General features: G+C 40.1%; 1 protein-coding gene across 1 annotated transcript in view; it reads right to left on the minus strand.

Annotated features, from left to right (window-relative positions):
* Positions 1-22,754, minus strand: part of cpne4a (copine IVa) — a 111,993-nt gene that overhangs the window by 61,979 nt on the left and 27,260 nt on the right. Inside the window, exon 3 of the mRNA XM_022662075.2 lies at positions 316-495. Coding sequence (XP_022517796.1) covers positions 316-495 — 180 coding nt within the window. The remainder of the gene's footprint in view (positions 1-315; positions 496-22,754) is intronic.

Raw genomic sequence — 22,754 nt, forward strand, 5'->3', positions numbered from 1 at the left:
TCCATCAGCAGCACTAAACGCTCTTTATCTGCATGGTTAGATATCTAACTACAACACTGATGAGTACCCTTTCCATCAGCAGCACTAAAAGCTATTTATCTGCATGGTTAGATATCTAACTACAACACTGATGAGTACCCTTTCCATCAGCAGCACTAAACGCTCTTTATCTGCATGGTTAGATATCTAACTACAACACTGATGAGTTTAATTTCTAAAGGTTAATGCTAATGTTGAGTTAGTGTCCGAATTCACTTGTGTTTTCACCACTATTTAGTGAACTAGAACTAGAATAGAGTGTAAGAGTGAATTTACCTGGCCGAGTGTGCACTCCACGGCTCCCAGGCAGTCGGCCTCCCTCATGCCGTTGTGGCTGCTGTTCATGTCGTAGAGCTCGTAGCGAAGCCGCTGAACTTCCTCAAAATAATAATCCAGAGTGAAGACTTTAGAGAAGGTGGGATTACAGCAGCTCCGGATCACCTCCGTCCGGTCCACCTCAAATCAAACACACACAAACAAATCGATTAAATCTCTAAATATAAACTCTATAAGACATGGTGGCTTCTTTAGTTACTAACAGGAGGAACAAAGCAGCTTATATCCACTAATTAGCATGATGCTAAGTGCTAACTGTCTTATACTAAATCATTTTAAACTTTTAATATCTTATATCCTCCTTCAGACAGCCTGAAACTGTTTTACTTAATCCTATTTATTCCTAAATTTGATTATTTTATATTTTTATTTAAGTTCTTCTCTTAGTTCTTTATTTATTTTTTATTTGCTTCCTTGTTTTATTCATTATTATGTTTTTACTAGATTTGTACTATTGTTTTTTCTTTATTTTGACTTTCTTATATTATTATTACTATTATATTTAGTTCATTTATTTATTTGTTTGTTTTTTGTTTTTTCCATTGTATTGTGTAAAAGTTAGTTTTAGATGGATGGATAGATACTTAATTTATCCCGAAGAAAATTTAGGCATCCAGCAGATCATATGAACATTATAGAGCATTATAAAGCATTATAGAGCTCCCTTTGCGCTTCCTGTAGTGTATAACAGTCTGTCAGAATGAGCGTGTTGTGGATCATATGAACATTATAGAGCATTATAGAGTGCCCCCTACACTTCCTGTAGTGTATTACAGTCTGTCAGAATGAGCGTGTTGTAGATCATATATGAACATTATAGAGCATTATAGAGCGCCCCCTATGCTTCCTGTGGTGTATTACAGTCTGTCAGAATGAGCGTGCTGTGGATCATATGAACATTATAGAGCATTATAGTCGCCCCCTACGCTTCCTGTAGTGTATTACAGTCTGTCAGAATGAGCGTGTTTTGGATCATATGAATATTATAGAGCGTTATAGAGCAACCCACACTCTTCCTGTAGTGTATTACAGTCTGTCAGAATGAGTGTGTTTTGGATCAAATGAACATTATAGAGCATTATAGAGTGCCCCCTACACTTCCTGTAGTGTATTACAGTCTGTCAGAATGAGCGTGTTTTGGATCATATGAACATTATAGAGCATTATAGAGCGTCCCCTACACTTCCTGTAGTGTATTACAGTCTGTCAGAATGAGCGTGTTTTGGATCATATGAACATTATAGAGCGTTATAGAGCAACCCACACTCTTCCTGTAGTGTATTACAGTCTGTCAGAATGAGTGTGTTTTGGATCAAATGAACATTATAGAGCATTATAGAGTGCCCTCTACATTTCCTGTAGTGTATTACAGTCTGTCAGAATGAGCGTGTTGTAGATCATATATGAACATTATAGAGCATTATAGAGCGCCCCCTATGCTTCCTGTGGTGTATTACAGTCTGTCAGAATGAGCGTGCTGTGGATCATATGAACATTATAGAGCATTATAGAGCGCCCCCTGCACTTCCTGTAGTGTATTACAGTCTGTTAGAATGAGCATGTTGTGGATCATATGAACATTATAGAGCATTATAGAGCGCCTCCTACTCTTCCTGTAGTGTATTACAGTCTGTTAGAATGAGCGTGCTGTGGATCATATGAACATTATAGAGCATTATAGAGCGCCCCCTGCACTTCCTGTAGTGTATTACAGTCTGTCAGAATGAGCGTGTGGATTTTATGAACATTATAGAGCATTATAAAGCAGCCTCTATGGTTTGTATAGATCATATAAATATTATAGAGCAGTTTTGACACTTTTATACTATTATTTCACTATAAACCCCTTTTGTACAATAAAATAAAGCTATTATCAATGTCTTCTACGGTCCATTAGCTCTGTCCATATGAATCAATACTAACTGGGCTCTATGGTGCTGCTGTTACACTGTGAAAAATCAGGAATTTCACATAGAACTGCATGAATAAATACATCATAAGAGCTAGAGACTGTACTGGAGCCTGGGGTCTGTGTGCTGTAAGCACTGGAGTCTGTAATTGAAACCTAGCAGGCACTAGAGGCAGCCGAGCAGCATGGGAATAAATTCCTGTAAAAAAGTCTGTCTCCTGGAGGCCGATTTATTTTTCCCACAGAAGGAGCAGAACGAGGAGTGTTATCTGTAATCCCTCAGCGGTCTAGACTTAGACTCAGCTCAGCTCTTTCCCCGGCAGATTACCGGCTACCGTCACCTCCCTTCCCTTTTCATTACCGCCTCGCCTCGACTCGTGGCCTAGAGCCCACCGCCCAGAGCCCTGAGCCCTTCCTCAACCCCTAAAACACTGTAAAAACAATCAAATTACACCCACACAGGGTTTCGACCAATCAGAATTAAGAAAAGAGCCTTTCCTCACCAACTAAAACACCTCAAACACCATTAAACATTGTCAACCCACACCCACACAGGGTCTCAGCCAATCAGAATAGAGCACAGAGCTCATTTTTAGCAACTACAAAACTTCAGACACAATAAAACATCAAACCACACCCACAAAGGGTTTCGGCCAATCAGAATTAAGAAAAGAGCCCTTCATCACCAACTAAAACACTCCAAACCCTATTAAACATAGTCAAACCACACCCACACAGAGCCTCAGCCAATCAGAACAGAGCACAGAGCCATTCGTCACAACCTTAAACACCTCAAACACCATTAAACACTGTCAAACCACACCCACACAGGGTCTCGGCCAATCAGAATAGAGCACAGAGCTCATTTTTAGCAACTACAACACTTCAGACACAATCAAACATCAAACCACACCCACAAAGGGTTTCGGCCAATCAGAAAAGAGCACAGAGTCATTCCAAAACCCCTAAAACATCTCAAACACCATTAAACACTGTCAAACCACACCCACACAGGGCCTAGGCCAATCTGAACAGAGCACAGAGCCATTCGTCAGGATCAGGAAAAGCACAGTGTCTACATCAACCCATGAATTAATATTCATTGCCCTGCCCACCTCGGCTCAGGACCGCCCACAGACAGAGCTGAAGCCAGGCAGCGACGCCGTCTCGTCAGATAGGAGGAGCTAACAGCGCTAGGAACAGCATGCAGTTCATTCCTGTGTTATTTGTGTGAATAACACATCAGTGTTTATATACTTTACCCAGTAATTCAGAGCTAAGAAACAAATGGTTAGAATTAGTCTATGGAGGAAAAACACCACCAGCCAAGTACAATTGAGATAGATAGGTGTAAAATCAGTTTAGAACAGTTCTGTTTACACTAGATAAAAGTAAAAATCCACCCCAGGGTTTTGTTTGTTCCAACTGCCTGGGTGCATTTTTACTTTCTGGACCTGGACTACCCACCTCTGTGTTTAAGTAACTATAGGTTTAAATAGGATCTCCGGTGGATTTGGTGTTTTACAGAGACTCTAAGACTCTAGGTCAGTGGCTGAACTGCACTTAGCAGAGCTTTATTACACATGTTGTAATGTAATAAATGACATTGCAAAGATTTTTATTAGTGTAAGAATGTCTTTATTTAAATACGTCTTACTGCGTTGCAGTGCAAGAGCCGAAATCCTATTGTTTCCCCCCACTACTCCACCGGACTAAAGCAGCGTTATACTGAATCACCAGAACCCTTTTTTTTTTCACAAAAAACAAACAGCTCACATGGTATTCATTCATACTAGAGACACAACTAGACATTTTAAAATGAATGGAAAACACTGATACCACTTAGGTACTACTGCTTTAACTGTGTGTGTGTGTGTGTGTGTGTATGTGTGTGTGTGTGTGTGTGTGTGTGTGTGTGTGTGCGCAGTATTACATCACTCGTAGGTCAGTAAGGTTATAAATGGAAGCTCTTGATTGGAGGATGGAACAGCACGGCTGCAATCAAACTAAATTGAAAGTTAGGAAAGTTTGTGACTCTGGTCAGACCTGCTCTGATTTTACACACACACACACACACACACACACACACACTACACACACACACACACACCTGTACATGCTGAACACTCTGCTGTAGTTCAGTGGACCGTGTAATGTTGTTCCAGTGGGCCTCAGCCCCGGCCATGTCCAGTGGGGTTTAGGATTCTACCCTTACGCGATCATTTCCTTACCTACATATATACATATATATACGTATGTGTGTGTATATATATATATATATATGTGTGTGTATATTAATATATACATATATATGTATACATATATATGTATATATATATATACACACATATATATATATATATATATATATATACACACACATATGTATTGGTTTAGACCGGCCCCCTTATAATTAGCGGAGTACAACCAACTTGTAATTTATGTTTGTGGGGTTACGGAGAAGCATAATATATAATCAACTTATTAAATATAAGAAGTTTATTGTCTATTATTAACTCCACCATTTGTGTCTGCTCTGTGTAGTTCAATTGTTTTTTTTAATCGTTTTTATTGAATTCATGTCTAATATGTATTTTCTGAATTCCTCTGATATAACAGCTCACTTCTAATTCTTCAGGTTAAAGGTGCTTCCTCCGTTAAACAGCTAGAACATGTATTTGTATCATGCAACACAACTATATGTCTTAAAAGCATTTGACCCTGTTTAAGTCTTATTCAGTGTGGGCATACCTTTGGCTAATATTACTTTTATATATCCTCCTGAGACCCGGACTTTAGCTCGGTGTGCACTTTTAATTTCTTCCATCTATTTAGAAGGACCTAACAACTTTAAAATCTTAACTTTGTCTTCTTATAGGAAGTCGTTTTTACAACAAAAAATAAAAAATAATAAAAAAATAATAATATTAATAATAGTAATAATATATCTTTGTCATTTGGGATCAGCCAGACCCAACTACAACTACATTTTAGCTTTGTACAGAAAGTAAAAATAACATAATTTCAAATATAAAATTGTATGAGATTATTTTACCTGTCCCTTTAAGTTTCTGTCTGGACTGGCTGTAGAAACTTTTGACTGGGATTCCCGCCATCTTGTTTCCAATCACTTGACTATAATGTTTCCATGTGATCACTAGATAGTACAGCCGGTGTCTCCATATGAAGCTAAAGGGTCAAACTTTAAAAAAAAATTAGTATAATGGTGTAGAGAAGCTGAAATGTATTGTCCTCGTATGAGGACGCTGGGTCTCAAGAGGATATATATTATTACATTTTTTCGGGCTTAAATTGCAAAGCTTTTACTGATCATTTATCAGTTCTAAAATCTGTTATTTCACTTGTTTTTAGTGCTTTTTAAAACATGTTGAACCACAGCATAGAGGACACAGACTCAAACTATTATGCAGCTTTTCAACACAGCTTTAATCTAAATATGTAAAATGCTATGATGTAGACCAGTGGTTGGCAATAGGGGGCCAGATGTGGCCCTCAAGCATGAAACGTTCTGGCCCGTGAGGTTGTTTGAACTATATTAAAATTGTGGAAATCTAAGCTTACTCGCTTACTCACCAAAATAAACGTTTTTAAGGAGAAAAATCTGTGTAGATTAAAGTCCGGCGCTCATTTGACTGAAAGAAAATGTTAGTCCACCTTATATTCAGCTTAAAATACCCTGTATTAACTGGAAAATATACACACTAAAGCTTTTATTTTCTTAATAACAGCTCTTAACCTGATATTTGTGGCTGATAATGTGTGTAATAATCTGTATTTTTTAATCACTTGGCTTATTTATTTATTAATTTGTGGGACCAAGTCTGTATTTTGTCTGCGCTGCCTATTGGAGACATGGCTTAGGGTTTCTGCACTGTGCCTCTATGAGATCCAGCTAGCAGTTCCCAGTGGTGTTTAATGACGTCGCATTTGGTTTGTATTTGGTTTGTAAGCGCTGCATCGTTGTTAGGTTACCTGTAGTATGTGGCGGAGTAATACATGGAGAGCTTCGGTTACAGTGCATTCGCGGCTGATAACGGCACTCATAAAACTTCTCACCTCTCAGCCAATCACACTGCAGGGTCGGAACTAACTGTGGTTTACATCCAGGTATTTACATTTTTATTTGATACACAGGTCAGAAGATATTGTGGCACGTTAACTACACTCAGTGATGTTAGTTAAATGTTAACTACTCTAATGTTACCTAGATGTTAAATACTCATGGTCTCATATAGTACACCAGTCAGCTAACCATAGGGCGTAGGGCGCGAGAGGTGAAACGGGATTGGACGATAGTGTGTGCTATACGGTATACTGCTCTGAATTTTATTTAGTTTACAATGTAATTGTTATAAATGCATAATTAGATCAAATGAATTCACACTAGTTTTAAGTCTACTGCTGTAATGAAATCCCAGTTGAGGAAAGGTTGATGTTAAGGGTGTAGTACAGGTGTAACAGGTTGGTCCAGGTGTTCCAGATGTTTCTGGTATGTTAATTAGCAGGGCGTCTCTGCGCTCGGTCGAGTTTCTTTATTTAAATCCGGAGTTTTTTAATCCACTTAGCATTCAGCTCACGATTCCAGATCATCAGATCACCTCAGAACCCATCTGTTCCTCAAACACAGCCAATCCACCGAGCCTCAGAACCTCGGACTCATCAATAACTCATGATCACACTCATTATCCACACTCACTATCTGATACTGTTGATCACAATTATCATATTTTTTTCGCACTATAAGGTGCACCAGATTATAAAGCACACTAGTAAGGAACAGGGGTGTCGCCATGTTTCATTTCTAATTCAGCAGGTCTCACTGCTGGGTTGTGAGACCTGTAAAGTTGAGCTAAGCTAAGTAAACGAAACTGTAATTCTTAAAAAAAAAATGTAAAGTTAAACGAGCGCTGAATGTTAATCTACACAGATTAGTCAAGTTTTCTGAATGTTCTTTGGATGTTATTATTTAACGTTTTGAAACATACTGGTAACATACTCGCAATGTCACTTGGGTGTTTTTTACATGGATCTCCATGGAAACGCGAGCCCAAAGTGTAATTACGGTGTGCGGCAGTGGACAAATATCTATTTTATTAAATGGAAGGAGACGAAACTCAGAAATGTGGATCTGGACGGGACTAAAATTACTGGAGGAGCACGCAGTTCAGAGAAAAACAGTAGATAATTCAGCCTGTAATTTTTTCAGAGGACGTCTGAGAAAAACACACACATGATCGTTCTGGACAGGAATAAAATCAGAGAGGATAAAAAAAAAAACGTAAAAGAGATAAAAGAGTCTGTCAACTGTGCAAAAAGTCAGTGATCTCTCACCAGGAGGTAAACTACCCCAAAGTAGGAATAGTCTCTGGGGTTATTTTTATAGGGCCAGACCACACCTGTAATCATTTACATACCTGCTATACGAGTTCTATATTTATGTAGGATTTGACATCAGATCTAATTAGTCGAGAAAAACTTTTCCTTAGGTTTTGAACTTTCTAGAACTTTAAGCATCATTTTCTCATTTCAGCTCCAACATAAACAAACACGCCGCATGTTTCTCCGAGGCTATTTTTAAACGGAGAGTCGGGGTAAAAATTAGTTTTATTTTGAGCATCCTCTGGTTTTAACACCTCCTGTATTCCAGCGCTGCCGGCTGACAGTAAATCTCACTGTAAACGAAGCGTCTGTGTTTTTTTTCTAGTTAAAGTGTTAGACGCTACACTGGTGTGTCGGTCGGGTGCAGCGCGAGCTCCGGCTGAGAAACCCGCCGGTATTTTTAGACTCTGCAGAAATGTGGAGCAGGAGCCTCCGGAGACGCAGCCTGGAGTCCAGATATCAGAGGTCCAGATATCCACTCTGCTGCTTCACTGCTGATCTGAGTCTGATTCAGTCAGAACTAACAACTAGCGCTGATCTGAGAACAGATCTGAGAGAATCCTGCAGGTCTCGAGTGTGACCTCTGACCTCTGACTTCCAGAACAATGACCTGAAGCTACCAGAGAAAACAACATCAAAGCCTCTCTCCCTCTGTGAAAGAGACAGAGAGACACTAAGAGACACAGAGAGAAACAGCGAGAGAGAGAGAGAGAGAGAGAGAGAGAGAGAGAGATACAGTGGGAGAGGAAGAGAGAGAAACAGAGAGACAGACAGACACTAAGAGACACAGAGAGAAACAGAGAGAGAGAGAGAGAGATACAGTGGGAGAGGAAGAGAGAGAAACAGAGAGACAGACAGACACTAAGAGACACATTGAGAAACAGAGAGAGAGAGAGAAGAAGAGAGAGAAACAGAGAGACAGAGGGATAGAGAGTCACATATAGAAACAAAGAGAAAGAGAGAGAGACAGAGGGACAGAGAGACACTCTGTCTTTCTCTCTATTTCTCTCAGTGACTCTCTCTGTCTCTCTTTCTTTCTCATTCCCTCCATCTGTTTCTCTCTGTGACTCTCTCTCCCTCTGTCTCTGTTTCTCTCTCTCTTCCTCTCCTACTGTATCTCTCTCTCTCTCTCTCTGTTTCTATCTGTGACTCTCTCTCCCTCTGTGTCTCTCTCTCCCTCTATGTCTCTCTGTTTCTCTCTCTTCATCTCCCTCTGTGTCTCTCTCTCCATCTGTTTCTCTGTGTCTCTCTCTCCCTCTGTTTCTCTCTGTGACTCTCTCCCTCTATGTCTCTCTTTTTCTCTCTCTTCCTCTCCCACTGTATCTCTCTCTCCCTCTGTTTCTCTCAGTGTCTCTCTCTCCCTCTTTCTCCCTCTGTTTCTCTTGGTGTCTCTCTGTCTCTCTCTCCCTCTGTTTCTCTGTCTCTCTCTCTCTCTCTCTCTCTCTCTCTCTCTCTCTCTCTCCCTGTTTCTCACTGTTTATCTCCCTCTGTTTCTCTCTATGTGTCTCTTTCTCTCCCTCTGTTTCTCTCTGTCTCTGTGTCTCTCTCCCTCTGTTTCTCTATGTCTCTCAGTGTCTCTCTCCCTCTGTTTCTCTCTGTGTCTCTTTCTCTCCCTCTGTTTCTCTCTGTGTCTCTTTCTCTCCCTCTGTTTCTCTCAGGGCCTCTCTCCCTCTTCCTCTGTTTCTCTCACTGTCTCTCTCCCTCTGTTTCTCTCTGTGTCTCTTTCTCTCCCTCTGTTTCTCTCAGGGCCTCTCTCCCTCTTCCTCTGTTTCTCTCACTGTCTCTCTCCCTCTGTTTCTCTCTATGTGTCTCTTTCTCTCCATCTGTTTCTCTCAGGGCCTCTCTCCCTCTTCCTCTGTTTCTCTCTGTGTCTCTTTCTCTCCCTCTGTTTCTCTCAGGGCCTCTCTCCCTCTTCCTCTGTTTCTCTCACTGTCTCTCTCCCTCTGTTTCTCTCTGTGTCTCTTTCTCTCCCTCTGTTTCTCTCAGGGCCTCTCTCCCTCTTCCTCTGTTTCTCTCACTGTCTCTCTCCCTCTGTTTCTCTCTATGTGTCTCTTTCTCTCCCTCTGTTTCTCTCAGGGCCTCTCTCCCTCTTCCTCTGTTTCTCTCATTGTCTCTCTCTCCCTCTGTTTCTCTCTGTGTCTCTTTCTCTCCCTCTGTTTCTCTCTGTCTCTCACTGTCTCTCTCCCTCTGTTTCTCTCTGTGTCTCTTTCTCTCTTCCTCTGTGTCTCTGTGTCTCTCTCCCTCTGTTTCTCTGTCTTTCTAAGTGTCTCTCTCTCTCCCTCTCTCTGTTTCGCTCAGTGTCTCTCACTCTTCCCCTGTTTCTTTCTGTTTCTCACTGTGTATCTCTATCTCCCTTTGATTCTCACTGTATCTCTCTCTCTCTCTGTGTCTCTCTGTTTCTCTCTCTGTGTCTCTCGCCCGTCCTTTCTGTTTCTCTCACTGTAGATCAAGGTTTACACACCAATGTGCAACCTTTAACACTGGCCACTTTATTAGAAACACCTACTTAACTTTTTCTTAAAAACACCTAGATATTGTTTTTACTAATTTGCCACTTTATTATTTTTGCATGTTTCTTCTATTTTTTAGTTAGTTTTTGGTCAGTTTCTGTTTTTATTTCTGTTTGAGTTGCTGGAATGGGGGTCAGAGATCTTCTCCAGCATCTGTCAGATAGAAATGTCTGTCCCGTCTAACAGGAGCCGGAGACACAAAGAGCAGCTCCATCTGCAGAGCGCCGCCGGCCTGCAGCTCACGCTCCTGCTGGATGAGGATGATTAACTGATGATTAACTGATGATTAACTGATGATAAACTGATGATAAACTGATGATTAACTGATGATTAACTGATGATTAACTGATGATAAACTGATGATTAACTGATGATAAACTGATGATAAACTGATGATAAACTGATGATTAACTGATGATAAACTGATGATTAACTGATGATTAACTGATGATAAACTGATGATTAACTGATGATAAACTGATGATTAACTGATGATAAACTGATGATAAACTGATGATAAACTGATGATTAACTGATGATTAACTGATGATAAACTGATGATTAACTGATGATAAACTGATGATTAACTGATGATAAACTGATGATTAACTGATGATAAACTGATGATAAACTGATGATTAACTGATGATAAACTGATGATAAACTGATGATTAACTGATGATAAACTGATGATAAACTGATGATAAACTGATGATTAACTGATGATAAACTGATGATAAACTGATGATAAACTGATGATTAACTGATGATAAACTGATGATAAACTGATGATAAACTGATGATTAACTGATGATAAACTGATGATAAACTGATGATAAACTGATGATTAACTGATGATTAACTGATGATAAACTGATGATTAACTGATGATAAACTGATGATAAACTGATGATTAACTGATGATTGATTAACTGATGATAAACTGATGATTAACTGATGATAAACTGATGATTAACCGATGATTAACCGATGATTAACCGATGATAAACCGATGATAAACTGATGATTAACTGATGATTAACTGATGATAAACTGATGATAAACTGATGATAAACTGATGATAAACTGATGATTAACTGATGATAAACTGATGATAAACTGATGATTAACTGATGATTAACTGATGATTAACTGATGATAAACTGATCAGGGATGAATGATGGGATAAAGACGGCTGCGGAGGGAAAGGGGCGGAGTCTGGGGCTGGATCTGATTGGCTGGAGCGGCGCTGTTTTGACGGGCAGGTGGGCTGAAGCTTCACTGATGGAGATTCAGCTCCAGAACAAAGCAGCAGATAATGAGCGTCTCTGTGTTACATAACGTTTCATCACTCAGCTCAGACGCCCAGCTTCTGATCTTATCCTCTATCATCACACCTTTTTTTTAACAAAACCACAGGAAAACAAACAAACACACACACACCTACACACACACACACACACACACACAGCAAATGCTTAACAACCTCCAGAACTGTTGTACATTAGATTTTTACACAACAATATTATAACGAACCCCATATTTCTGCAAAACTCTGGAAATTACATTTATAATTGTGCACACAAAATAACTTTAAAATACATTTTATTATTATTATTAGTCTCTTGTACATTGACCTAACTGCAAAAGTAAGATATGTCATTAAAAACCATTAATAAAAACTACTTAGAACACTGAAAACATAGCATTTATGACCTGTTACCCCACTCTCTAACTATAAACTTTAACATGAAATATAATTATTAAAATGCTTGAAGTAATTTTTATGCATTGTTGAGTGACTCCAAATCCCATCTGTGCTTTAAAATATATATATATATATAGTTTTCATAATAACAAAAAAAAATCATATATATATATATATATATATATATATATATATATATATATATGTGTGTGTGTGTGTGTTTCAGCTCCAGTGATGTAATAAAGGAGCTACAGCTCTGATTGGAGGTGAATCCTGCTGGTCTGGAGTCAGTTTCAGTATCTGTGGGTGGAGAAGAAGCTAAACTCCTGCTGAACCTCCTGCTGCTCTGAGACCAGTAAATAAATAATGATCAGAGAAAGCTTTCAAAAAATCAGACCAAGGACAAAAGTGACGGGACGGATTACTACAGGCAAAACCGCTGGACGAAGCGCCGAACAAGCGAGGAAGAAACAACATCTTCACGTCAAACATCCCACCCAACAACTAACATCACTTCTAATCACGTCAAATAATCAATATCATTTTCAAAATGTCACAGCTTTAGTTTAAACACTAAAAGCTGAGAGGAAATGTCAGAACTGCAGAAGAAATGCGTTAGAATGCATGAATAAAGCATCCGCCGGTGCAGAGTCCATACTGATGAGTTACCAACTGAGAGAGAGAGAGAGAGAGAGAGAGAGAGAGAGAGAGTGATAATTTTTTAATCATCCCTCACTCTCAGTAAAATCTCTCTAGACTGTAAATGTTTTAATCCCGGTTTCCTCAGATCAGTGATGTCAGACTGCAGACGTCATCACTCTGTTTACACTATCTCAGATTTAATTCTGATTTAATTCAGATTTAATTCTGTCTCTATTTATTAAACTAACGATTTTCAAGCCTGAACTGAACTCAACTGGTTTGGACTGAACCCAACCGGAGATAGAGTCAGAGAGATCTCTATCTGAATGTTCTAACAGCTCAACCACAGTACAGAATTAACGTATTCCTCTCATTTTAAAATTTGAATAAAGTTTAACTACATTTAAAATTGTACATGTTAAAACTGTAAATCATTTTTTAAGTTTCCCCAAACTTCAGTCTTAATATTTGCCAAAAGTTTCAATTTCAAATTTGACTCAAGGTTCACTTCATATTTAAAACTAGGCTTACATTTTAAAGTTAAAAAGTTTACTTCAGTTTTTAAATTTGGTTGGGTTGGGTTGAGAGATGGGTTGGGTTGGGAGATGGATTGGATTGAGTTAGGTTGGGTTGAGTTGAGTTGGGTTGGGAGATGGATTCGGTTGGGAGTTGGGTTGGGTGGTGTTGGTTTGGGAGATGGATTGAGTTGGAAGATGGATTGGATTGAGTTGGGTTTGGTTGAGTTGGTTTGGGAGATGGATTGAGTTGGAAGATGGATTGGATTGAGTTGGGTTGGGTTGAGTTGAGTTGGGTTGGGAGATGGATTGGATTGAGTTGGGTTTGGTTGAGTTGGTTTGGGAGATGGATTGAGTTGGAAGATGGATTGGATTGAGTTGGGTTGGGTTGAGTTGAGTTGGGTTGGGAGATGGATTGGTTTGGGAGATGGATTGGATTGAGTTGGGTTGGGTTGGGTTGGGTTGGGTTGAGTTGAGTTGGGTTGGGAGATGGATTGAGTTGGAAGATGGATTGGATTGAGTTGGGTTGGGTTGGTTTGGAAGATGGATTGGATTGAGTTGGGTTGGGTTGAGTTGAGTTGGGTTGGGAGATGGATTGGTTTGGAAGATGGATTATATTGAGTTGGGTTGGGTTGAGTTGAGTTGGGTTGGGAGATGGATTGAGTTGGAAGATGGATTGGATTGAGTTGGGTTGGGTTGAGTTGAGTTGGGTTGGGTTGAGTTGGGTTGGGTTGGAAGATGGATTGGATTGAGTTGGGTTGGGTTGAGTTGAGTTGGGTTGGGAGATGGATTGGGTTGGAAGATGGATTGGATTGAGTTGGGTTTGGTTGAGTTGAGTTGGGAGATGGATTGAGTTGGAAGATGGATTGGATTGAGTTGGGTTGGGTTGAGTTGAGTTGGGTTGGGAGATGGATTGGATTGAGTTGGGTTTGGTTGAGTTGGTTTGGGAGATGGATTGAGTTGGAAGATGGATTGGATTGAGTTGGGTTGGGTTGAGTTGAGTTGGGTTGGGAGATGGATTGGATTGAGTTGGGTTGAGTTGGGTTGGGTTGGAAGATGGATTGGATTGAGTTGGGTTGGGTTGAGTTGAGTTGGGTTGGGAGATGGATTGGTTTGGAAGATGGATTGGATTGAGTTGGGTTGGGTTGAGTTGAGTTGGGTTGGGAGATGGATTGAGTTGGAAGATGGATTGGATTGAGTTGGGTTGGGTTGAGTTGAGTTGGGTTGGGAGATGGATTGGGTTGGAAGATGGATTGGATTGAGTTGGGTTTGGTTGAGTTGAGTTGGGAGATGGATTGAGTTGGAAGATGGATTGGATTGAGTTGGGTTGGGTTGAGTTGAGTTGGGTTGGGAGATGGATTGAGTTGGAATATGGATTGGATTGAGTTGGGTTGGGTTGGGAGATGAATTGAGTTGAATGGTGTGATCTAGTCTGATATGGCCTGGTCTGGTCTAATCTGGTCTGGTCTAATCTCGTTTTGTCTCATTTGGTGTGATCTAGTCTGATATGGTCTGGTCTGGTCTAATCTGGTCTGGTCTAATCTGGTCTTGTCTCATTTGGTGGATCTAGTCTGATATGGTCTGGTCTGGTCTAATCTGGTCTTGTCTCATTTGGTGTGATCTAGTCTGATATAGTTTGATTTGGTCTGGACTGGTCTAGTGTGATCTTGTCTGTGTGTGATCTAGTCTGATATGGTTTGGTCTGGTCTAATTTGGTCTGGTCTAATTTGGTCTGGTCTGGTCTCATTTGGTCTGGTCTGGTCTCATTTGGTGTGATCTAGTCTGATATGGTTTGGTCTGGTCTAATTTGGTCTGGTCTCATTTGGTGTGATCTAGTCTGATTTGGTCTGGTCTAGTTTGATTTGGTCTGGTCTGGTCTAATCTGGTCTGATCTCATTTGGTGTGGTCTAGTTTGATCTGGTCTGACTGGGTCTGGATTGGTCTTGTTTGGTTGGGTTTGGTCTAATTTGGTCTGGTCTGGTCTAATTTGGTATGACCTAGTCTGATATGGTCTGGTCTAATTTGGTCTGGTCTAATTTGGTCTGTTTTTTTTTTGGTCTAGTCTGGTCTGGCTCAGTGTAATTACTGTCTTTACACCTTTAATGTAATGAATCAGATTCCAGTTAAACCAGACTAAAAAGTTCAGGTGTGAAAACCCTGTAAGACCCTGAGCAGAAGATGAATTATGCAGGACGTCGGTTCTGCAGGTCCAGGTTTATAAAGCTGTGGACCCGGAGAACGTCTGCAGAACTTTACTTCTGATTTACATAAAAATCTCAGCATGAAATCAGAACCAGAACATCACCTGCAGCTCTGCTCAGCCAGACGACCCGGCTCCCCGGCAACAGATCAAAGAGAGGCTGGTCGCCGCGGCGATGTGCTGTCTGAGTGACAGCTGAGCTCCCGTCACCGATTCAACTGCTCCAACAACATCACTGATCCTGTTATACAGCCCAACACTTCCTACACCCAAACACCAACCCAACACTTCCTACACCCAAACACCAACCCAACACTCTCTACACCCAAACACCAACCCAACACTCTCTACACCCAAACACCAACCCAACATTCTCTACACCCAAACACCAACTCAACACTCTCTACACCCAAACACCAACCCAACACTGCCTACACCCAAACACCAACTCAACATTCTCTACACCCAAACACCAACACAACACTCTCTACACCCAAACACCAACTCAACATTCTCTACACCCAAAAACCAACCCAACACTGCCTACACCCAAACACCAACTCAACATTCTCTACACCCAAACACCAACCCAACACTCTCTACACCCAAACACCAACCCAACACTTCCTACACCCAAACACCAACCCAACACTCTATACACCCAAACACCAACCCAACATTCTCTACACCCAAACACCAACCCAACACTCTCTAATCCCAAACACCAACCCAACATTCTCTACACCCAAACACCAACCCAACACTCTCTACACCCAAACACCAACCCAACATTCTCTACACCCAAACACCAACCCAACACTCTCTAATCCCAAACACCAACCCAACATTCTCTACACCAAAACACCAACCCAACACTCTCTACACCCAAACACCAACCCAACACTCTCTAAACCCAAACACCAACCCAACACTCTCTACACCCAAACACCAACCCAACACTCTCTAATCCCAAACACCAACCCAACATTCTCTACACCCAAACACCAACCCAACACTCTCTACACCCAAACACCAACCCAACACTCTCTAATCCCAAACACCAACCCAACATTCTCTACACCCAAACACCAACCCAACACTCTCTACACCCAAACACCAACCCAACACTCTCTAAACCCAAACACCAACCCAACACTCTCTACACCCAAACACCAACCCAACACTGCCTACACCCAAACACCAACTCAACATTCTCTACACCCAAACACCAACACAACACTCTCTACACCCAAACACCAACCCAACACTCTCTACACCCAAACACCAACCCAACATTCTCTACACCAGAACATCAACCCAACACTCTCTAATCCCAAACACCAACCCAACATTCTCTACACCCAAACACCAACCCAACACTCTCTACACCCAAACACCAACCCAACACTCTCTACACCCAAAAACCAACCCAACACTGCCTACACCCAAACACCAACTCAACATTCTCTACACCCAAACACCAACACAACACTCTCTACACCCAAACACCAACCCAACACTCTCTAAACCCAAACACCAACCCAACACTCTCTACACCCAAACACCAACCCAACAATGCCTACACCCAAACACCAACCCAACACTCTCTACACCCAAACACCAACCCAACATTCTCTACACCCAAACACCAACTCAACATTCTCTACACCCAAACACCAACCCAACACTCTCTAAACCCAAACATCAACCCAACACTTCCTATGCCCAACACTAAACTAAACACCAACCCAACACTCTCTACACCCAAACACCATCCCAAGACTCTCTAAACCCAAACACCAACCCAACACTTCCTATGCCCAACACTAAACTAAACACCAACCAAACACTCTCTAAACCCAAACATCAACCCAACACTCTCTAAACCCAAACACCAACCCAACACTCTCTACACCCAAACACCAACCCAACACTGCCTACACCCAAACACCAACCCAACACTCTCTACACCCAAACACCAACCCAACATTCTCTACACCCAAACACCAACTCAACATTCTCTACACCCAAACACCAACCCAACACTCTCTAAACCCAAACATCAACCCAACACTTCCTATGCCCAACACTAAACTAAACACCAACCCAACACTCTCTACACCCAAACACCATCCCAAGACTCTCTAAACCCAAACACCAACCCAACACTTCCTATGCCCAACACTAAACTAAACACCAACCCAACACTCTCTAAACCCAAACATCAACCCAACACTCTCTAAACCCAAACACCAACCCAACACTCTCTACACCCAAACACCAACCCTACACTTCCTACACCCAAACACCAACCCAACACTCCCTACGTCCAACACTAAACCAAACACCAACTCTGATTTTGGATAATTATATACATACATACACCTACATATATATTTACATACAAGCATTTGTATATATATATATATATATATATATATATATATATATATATATATATATATATATATATATATATATATGCATACCTACACTCACAATATACAAAATATACATAAATACAGATATGCACTGATGCATTTCTACACAATATTGTGCTACAAAATAATCAGCAGTTTATTTCAGGATAACTTATCTTATGAAAGCAATATTTATTAATAATTTATTGTTTTCGGTTGTTTTACTTTTATCATTTTATTTATTTATCTCTTAATATTCTTGCTTTACATTTTAGCCTGTCCACTAAAATCACAGCGCTAACGCTCGGAGGAAATTGTGCTATCTCAGGGCTCCGGCAGCTGATGGTAAGCTGCATGACCGGGATTCAAACCAGCAACCTCGTGAACATAATGGCAACACTTATAGGCAGACATAACTATAGGGAACCAGTAATGGGTAATGCATGAAGGTTAGCCCATGCTAATCAGCTGCGTTAGCATTGTTAGCATTTCCTCTGTAAATGAATGCTGTAAATGATGAGTAAAGTGAAGCAGGAGGAAGAAAAGACTGATGATGATGCAGTACAGCTCTCTGTAAAGAGTAAGCTCAACAGAATCTCAGGATCTCAGGGGAACCAGAACACTCACACGTTCTCATTAAGCAGCTTCTTTTAGCAGAAACAGCAACTCCTTCCAGACCTCCGCGAGGACGTCGTATGGAAATGGGTTCCATTAAAGATTCGGAGAATTAGACACGGACCCTGTTCTCAAGGCCGGCTTTATTCCCCCTAAACACGCCCAGTATCAGCAGAGCTTCACGCTAGGCTAACAAAACACGCCTAAATTACTACTAAACTACTCCTAAACTACTCCTAAACTCCTCCTTAACTACTCACAAACTACTGCTGTTCTCAAGGCCGGCTTTATTCCCTCTAAACACGCCCAGCATCAGCAGAGCTTCACGCTAGGCTAACAAAACACGCCTAAATTACTACTAAACTACTCCTAAACTACTCCTAAACTCCTCCTTAACTACTCACAAACTACTGCTGTTCTCGTTCTCAAGGCCGGCTTTATTCCCTCTAAACACGCCCAGCATCAGCAGAGCTTCACGCTAGGCTAACAAAACACGCCTAAATTACTACTAAACTACTCCTAAACTACTCCTAAACTCCTCCTTAACTACTCACAAACTACTCCTGTTCTCAAAACCGGCTTTATTCCCCCTAAACACACCCAGCATCAGCAGAGCTTCACGCTAGGCTAACAAAACACGCCTAAATTACTTCTAAACTACTCCTAAATTACTCCTAAATTACTACTAAATTACTACTAAACTACTCCTTAACTACTCCTACACTACTCCTAAACTAATACTAACTACTCCTAAATTACTCCTAAATTACTCCTTAACTACTCCTTAACTACTCCTTAACTACTCCTGTTCTCAAGACCGGCTTTATTCCCCCTAAACACGCCCAGCATCAGCAGAGCTTCACGCTAGGCTAACAAAACACGCCTAAATTACTACTAAACTACTCCTAAACTACTCCTAAACTCCTCCTTAACTACTCACAAACTACTCCTGTTCTCAAGACCGGCTTTATTCCCCCTAAACACGCCCAGCATCAGCAGAGCTTCACGCTAGGCTAACAAAACACGCCTAAATTACTTCTAAACTACTCCTAAATTACTACTAAATTACTACTAAACTACTCCTTAACTACTCCTACACTACTCCTAAACTAATACTAACTACTCCTAAATTACTCCTAAATTACTCCTTAACTACTCCTTAACTACTCCTGTTCTCAAGACCGGCTTTATTCCCTCTAAACACACCCAGCATCAGCAGAGCTTCACGCTAGGCTAACAAAACACGCCTAAATTACTACTAAACTACTCCTAAACTACTCCTAAACTCCTCCTTAACTACTCACAAACTACTCCTGTTCTCAAGACCGGCTTTATTCCCCCTAAACACGCCCAGCATCAGCAGAGCTTCACGCTAGGCTAACAAAACACGCCTAAATTACTTCTAAACTACTCCTAAATTACTACTAAATTACTACTAAACTACTCCTTAACTACTCCTTAACTACTCCTAAACTAATACTAACTACTCCTAAATTACTACTAAATTACTACTAAATTACTCCTTAACTACTCCCAAACTACTCCTGTTCTCAAGACTGGCTTTATTCCCCCTAAACACGCCCAGCATCAGCAGAGCTTCATGCTAGGCTAACAAAACAAGCCTAAATTACTTCTAAACTACTCCTAAATTACTACTAAATTACTACTAAATTACTACTAAACTACTGCTGTTCTCAAGGCCGGTGTTATTCCCCCTAAACACGCCCAGCATCAGCAGAGCTTCATGCTAGGCTAACAAAACAAGCCTAAATTTCTACTAAACTACTCCTAAACTACTCCTAAACTACTGCCAAACTACTACTGAATTACTGATAAACTACTCCTGTACTCAAGGCCGGTGTTATTCCCCCTGAACACACCCAGTATCAGCAGAGCTTCACACTAGGCTAACAAAACACGTCTAAATTACTACTAAACTACTCCTTAACTACTGCCAAACTACTACTAAATTACTACTAAACTACTCCTAAACTACTGCCAAACTACTTCTAAATTACTACTAAATTACTACTAAACTACTCCTAAATTACTACTAAATTACCAATAAACTACTCCTAAACTACGCCTAAACTACTGTCAAACTACTCCTAAATTACTACTAAATTACTACTAAACTACTGCCAAACTACTACTGAATTACTGATAAACTACTCCTGTACTCAAGGCCGGCTTTATTCCCCCTAAACACGCCCAGCATCAGCAGAGCTTCACGCTAGGCTAACAAAACACATCTAAATTACTACTAAACTACTCCTAAACTACTCCTAAACTACTCCTAAACTACTGCCAAACTACTTCTAAATTACTACTAAATTACTACTAAACTACTCCTAAATTACTACTAAATTACCAATAAACTACTCCTAAACTACGCCTAAACTACTGTCAAACTACTTCTAAATTACTACTAAATTACTACTAAACTACTCCTAAATTACTACTAAACTACTCCTAAACTACTGCCAAACTACTACTGAATTACTGATAAACTACTCCTGTACTCAAGGCCGGCTTTATTCCCCCTAAACATGCCCAGCATCAGCAGAGCTTCACACTAGGCTAACAAAACAAGCCTAAATTACTACTAAACTACTCCTAAATTACTCCTATATTTCTACTAAACTACTCCAAAACTACTACTAAATTACTCCTGTTCTCAAGGCCGGCTTTATTTCCCCTAAACACGCCCAGCATTAGCAGAGCTTCACACTAGGCTAACAAAACACGCCTAAATTACGACTAAACTACTCCCAAACTACTCCTAAACTCCTCCTTAACTACTCCCAAACTACTCCTGTTCTCAAGACCGGCTTTATTCTTTTAGAAATTTTAATTTTAGTAATGCAAAACAATGATATTAAAAGTATCTCTATTCATTAGAAGGATAGATACTAGGGTTTAATAAAATATTTATGTAAAAGTTGAAGAATCAACTCAAGCTTTTTACTCTTTTAAGTAAAAGTGATTAAAAAAGAACTGGTTTCAAAACTACTTAAAGTATAAAAGTAAAAGTAATGTAAGGAGAAAAAATGAAGCCATTAAGAACAAAAGCTTAGGCCACGCCCCCAGAGTCCTATAGTGCTCTACCACACCCCCAAAACACATTTTACTAAAAGCTATAATGACTATAATGATAAAATATTAAAATGTTAATGTTGATAATATAATTTGGGATTGTGCACTAGGCTGTTCCCTAGTGTTTCAGCTGCATATATGCCCCATTGTAAATGAATGTATTTTAGTAGAATAAAGTAAATATATACATATATATTTATATATATGAGTTCTCTTGAGTCTCTGCACGGATCATCTTTATACTAAACTACATACATCTGCTATGTTTGGAGTGGGGGCGGGGCGTGTGCAGGTGTGATGGATCACAGTATAAACCAATAGGGAGTCGGAATGGTATATGTTTATACTTCTCTACATCCAATCACAATCAGATTCAGTCTATCTGGTTGGAGAGATTTATCTGGATAGGGGTTTTATTGAACGATGAGAAGTCGGTGTTGTGCCGAATTCAGCACCCCCACCATGAAAAGCACCCTCTCTCGGCAGCGAGTAATTATTTTTACATTTCCACACAATTATCTGAACTTTCTACTCCTTACATTGTAAAAATAACCTCCTTTTTACTTTTCAGCTTGTTTTCATTCTGGTGTTGTGCCGAATTCAGCACCCCCACCAGGAAAAGCACCCCCTCTCAAAGCGTATTTTTAAGTGAAGTTAAAGTGTATGGGTGTAAAGTATAGATAACCTGTCTGAATGAGAAATTTCTTGTTTCTTTTTACTATTTTTAAGTTTATTAAGAGTTATTACTGAAGTTTTTACAAGAAAAAGCCTGTTATTACTGAAATAGTCGGAGAATCCAGAGCTCTGCACTGTTTGTGTGGATCATCATCCTCGGACAGTGCTGAATCACCAGATTATTTATTTGTTACTGCAGAATCTGACCGAAAATATATATTTTATACCAGCAGGACGTGTTAAAACTACAGGACCAGACAGCTCCAGAGCTGAGAGTCAGTCTGCTGGTTAAAAAACACTGTTTGGCACATAAATCATAGATATATGTACTATATATATATTTATATATTGTTCAAATATTATTGTTTTAGAATAGTGTCTTATATAATGATTATACAGCAGCAGCTCTAATATCCGATACACAAGTTCCCAATTAGATTCGCTTTGATTTTTGAGCTTTACTGAAACGTAATGCTGTAATTATACAAGCAGCACTGCTCATCTACTATTATTACTACCGAACCACTCTTAAACTACACCTAAATTACTCCAAAACTACTGCCAGACTACTCACTACCAACAAATTATTTCCACAACCACTGGCAAATCACTCTTACACTAGTCCTAAACTACTCTTAAACTACTTAAAAACTACTATCAAATTACTCCTAAACTACTCTTATACTACT

This window comes from Astyanax mexicanus, chromosome 1, assembly GCF_023375975.1.
Source record: "Astyanax mexicanus isolate ESR-SI-001 chromosome 1, AstMex3_surface, whole genome shotgun sequence".
NCBI lineage: Eukaryota > Metazoa > Chordata > Actinopteri > Characiformes > Acestrorhamphidae > Astyanax > Astyanax mexicanus.